This window comes from Rhincodon typus, chromosome 15 (genome assembly GCF_021869965.1).
Source record: "Rhincodon typus isolate 14 chromosome 15, sRhiTyp1.1, whole genome shotgun sequence".
Taxonomy (NCBI): domain Eukaryota; kingdom Metazoa; phylum Chordata; class Chondrichthyes; order Orectolobiformes; family Rhincodontidae; genus Rhincodon; species Rhincodon typus.
This window is the reverse complement of record NC_063346.1, coordinates 2,970,653-2,973,980: the sequence shown is the minus strand read 5'-3', so window position 1 is coordinate 2,973,980 and position 3,328 is coordinate 2,970,653. Positions and strand designations below refer to the sequence as shown.

At 57.3% G+C, this 3,328-nt stretch overlaps 1 protein-coding gene across 2 annotated transcripts in view; it reads right to left on the bottom strand.

Moving 5' to 3' along the window:
* The window catches only part of LOC109918645 (Wilms tumor protein 1-interacting protein homolog), a 31,418-nt gene extending 28,669 nt beyond the window's left edge, over nucleotides 1-2,749 (bottom strand). Inside the window, exon 1 of one of the 2 annotated variants that reach the window (XM_048605755.1) lies at nucleotides 939-2,749. In XM_048605755.1, the coding sequence (XP_048461712.1) occupies nucleotides 939-2,367 (1,429 nt within the window). In that variant the 5' untranslated portion in view covers nucleotides 2,368-2,749. The remainder of the gene's footprint in view (nucleotides 1-938) is intronic. The other variant, XM_048605756.1, reaches the window with a different exon arrangement.
* Between the last annotated feature and the right edge of the window lie 579 nt (nucleotides 2,750-3,328).

The following is a 3,328-nucleotide window of genomic DNA, read 5'->3' as shown; positions in this document are numbered from 1 at the left end:
AATCGTGTTACACAGCGACAGGCCAGTCCCCACCAGTACTGTACCCCAGTGTTATACAGCAACAGACCCGTCCACACTAGTATTGTATCCACATTAGCAGAGCCATCCTGCAACATTAGTTCAGGACCCACACCTGCTTCCATGCAGAGTTGCTGCAGGATCACTGAGCTGTTTGGCAGGAGACATGCTGTAAGTTGTATGGCCTGCCCATTGCCAGTAGCGGCTGATTATCAATCAACAATGGGGAGGCAATGGCCTAGTAATATTGATTGTTGGGAAAAATCCATCTGGTTCTCTAATTCCTTTAGGGAAGTAAACTGCCATCCTTACCTGGTCTGGCCTACATGTGACTCCAGACTGTGAACTACCCATTGGGCAATTAGGGATGGGTAATAAATGTTGGCCTGGCCAAAGATGCCCTCATCCTGTGAATGAATTAAAAAACAGGGCAATGGATTCTCTCTGAGGGGGCATTCTTCCTGTTGAACACATTGATGAACGTGGCCTATAACTTCTTGAGGTATCCCACTAGATGTGTATCTAGAATTTAGATCTGGGACCCCAATCCCACCCCTTTGCCTGCTTCTTCTGAAACGTGGTGTTATCAGATTCCCAGCAATGGGTGTTGGCACTGAGGTGGGAGAGAGAAACCAAACACTCCCTGCTTTCAATTGGTCCCTCACAATGAAAGGGCAAGAGGCTGGTGACGGGCACTGAGTCTTTCACAAGGCCCACACTGACACACTGGGCCAAATCAGGAGGCACTGGCATAGGGGTCACGTTACTCGACTTGCAATCCAGAACCTGCGGCTAATGTCTGCAGAATGGATTCGAAACACAACTTGGCAAATGATGAAATTTGAAATCATTTTTTAAAAAATACCGGAATGAAAAGCTGGCCCAATATCGTGTAAACGTTTTGAGGCCCGAGGACCTACCGAAATATTCCTTCTTGACGTGTAGCTCCAGCTCTTTCTCTAACTCCCTGGTCAAAGCTTCCAGCCGCTTCTCGGCCAGGCTCGGCCCGCTCTCCCTGGACGGCGTGACTTGGTAAGGCAGCCTGAACTTGTGGGCAGGCGGCGCTCCTTTGCTGGGGCTGTAGTTATAGGAAAGGATGGAGCCGGGGGTCGCCTCGGCGCTGGGCGAGGCGGGGGCAGCCTGCGGCCGGGGTGGGTAGTGCGGTTCCCCGGGGGACGCCAAGCTGTCTGGGCCGGGGACAGTACCCTCCAGCAGGCCGCTAGCCAGCACCGAGGAGCGGGGGGAGGAAGGCAGCTGCAGCTCGGGGTAAGCGGCGCTGATGGAGCCCCGAGAGCTACGGGAGCTCTGGCTGGAAATGCTGCTCCTGGCGCTGAGGCCGGGTCCGGGCAGATCGGCATCAGGAGGCTGCACAAAGCGGGAGTCCGAGTAACTGGAACGAGGGCTGACCGTACTCGAGCGGGGGCTGATGTGTCTCTGGTCGTAGCCGATGCTGATGCCGCTGGTCCGGTTGCTGCTGGCTTTACTGCCTCCTCCCCCTTCATAGCTGGCCCGGGGGCTCGAGTGTTTGCTGGTGTCACTGGCCGAGCTGGCGTAGCTGGAGCGGGAGCTCAGGGCAGCCTCGTACTGGATCAGGCTGCCCCGGGGGCTCGAGTAACGCTCCTGGCCGGGCCCAGGCACCACTAGGCTGGAGCGGGGGCTGGGGTAGAGGCTGGAGCGGGGGCTCGAGTGCTTGCTGTGCTCCTGGGTGGAGTTGGACGATGAGGACGAGGAGGCGAGGCTGGAGCGGGGGCTCGTAGTGACCAAACCACTGCCGCCACTCGATACATTGTTTCCCCGGGAAGCGGATACATTGTTTCCCCGGGACCCAGACGATACACTGTTACCTCTGGCGGATACACTGGCGCCGGGATAAAGCGGGAAGCTTCCCGCCTGGCGGCTGCATACCAGGCCCGGCTCAGGAGCACCGCCGCTGTACCTGCGGCTCTCCGCGCTATACCCTCGGAGGTAGCAGGCCCCCGGCTCCGGCTCGCCTGCTCCCAGCTGCAGTTCCCCTCGGTGCCCCGGGCCGGCCGCCTCCAGCCCTCCCCCGCCGCTGCGGCTTCCATTCGTGCCCCGGGGAGGCGCGGGCAGTTTGCAGAAAGTGGCCAGGCCCCGCTCCTGGTGACTGGGGTCAGCCCCGTTCACCCTGTCGGCGGCTTCAGGCTGCGGCAGCTGGTGCTGATGCGTCGGCATCATCTGCAGGAAGAAAGCCCGCTTTGTCTCCTCCAAGTCCGGGCTGCCCAGCAGCTTCCTCCGCTCACTGTAAAACCCATCGCTCGGAGCCTGGTACAGGGACAGATCCTCCAGAAAACTCGCCTGTAGTCCGATCTCCTCCTCGTATTTAGACATCACTTTAATGTGAAAGCAGAGAGAGGAACTCCGGACAAACTCCAAACCCTCACGGCGAGACAGAGGCAAACATTAAAACATGATTTTGTTTCAAGGAACCGATGGATTCTTCTTTTGTTCTTGAGTTTCGGATTGGTGATTGTTCTCAGAGCCGCAGCGCTGGCCGCCCCCCTTTCGCCCGCTTCATTTTATTCTTTTGCATCTGAGATTCCCAACAAGAAAAAACAAACATTCCCTTCTCCGGAGTGCCAGCCCCGGGACCGCAGCACCGACTGGAATGGCGCGCACGGCGGAGGGAACACTCAGCCGAACGTGTAACAATCTGCAGAGAAAAGGCTTCAATATCCGGATGGCAGGGACACAGCCCTCTTCCTCACCACTCCCGCCCCGCCATCCCTCTCTCCCTGTTCACCAGCCTGTCACCACCACCCCCCCCCCTTCACTTTACAGACTGTACTGACTGCCCACTCCCATTGAGGAAATGTATTGCCCCCGGCCAGGTATTTGGGTGGTGGGTATGTGGGGTGGGGGTGAGGGTGAGGGGAAGGGGAAGGGGGAAAGCACTAGCTGGAAGGTGGTACAAAGATGCCAGTCAGTGTCTCTCCCCTCCCCCTGTGTGTCTGCACTCTTTGGCGAGGCTGTGGAATGCGCGCAGGGGCACGGTTCAGGCAGGGCAGAGGGGGGGAGCGATGAGGCGGCCAGGAATGTGCTCAATTCTGAGGCCAAACAATGACCAAGTGGGGAGGGGGGAAGAGAGAGACGGAGGGGAGGGAGGGGAAGAGAGGAGAGGGTAAAAGACTGCAAAGGAGAATAATGGGAAAGAGTGTAAAGGAAAGTGGAGGAGAGGAAAAATAACTTTCTGAAGCTTTCTGATGACGCTGCTTCATGCACAGACATGACAAAAATTTCTGCAAAAGGGAGTTGCTGAAACAAGCATGAAATCACTCCTTATACAGTGTCG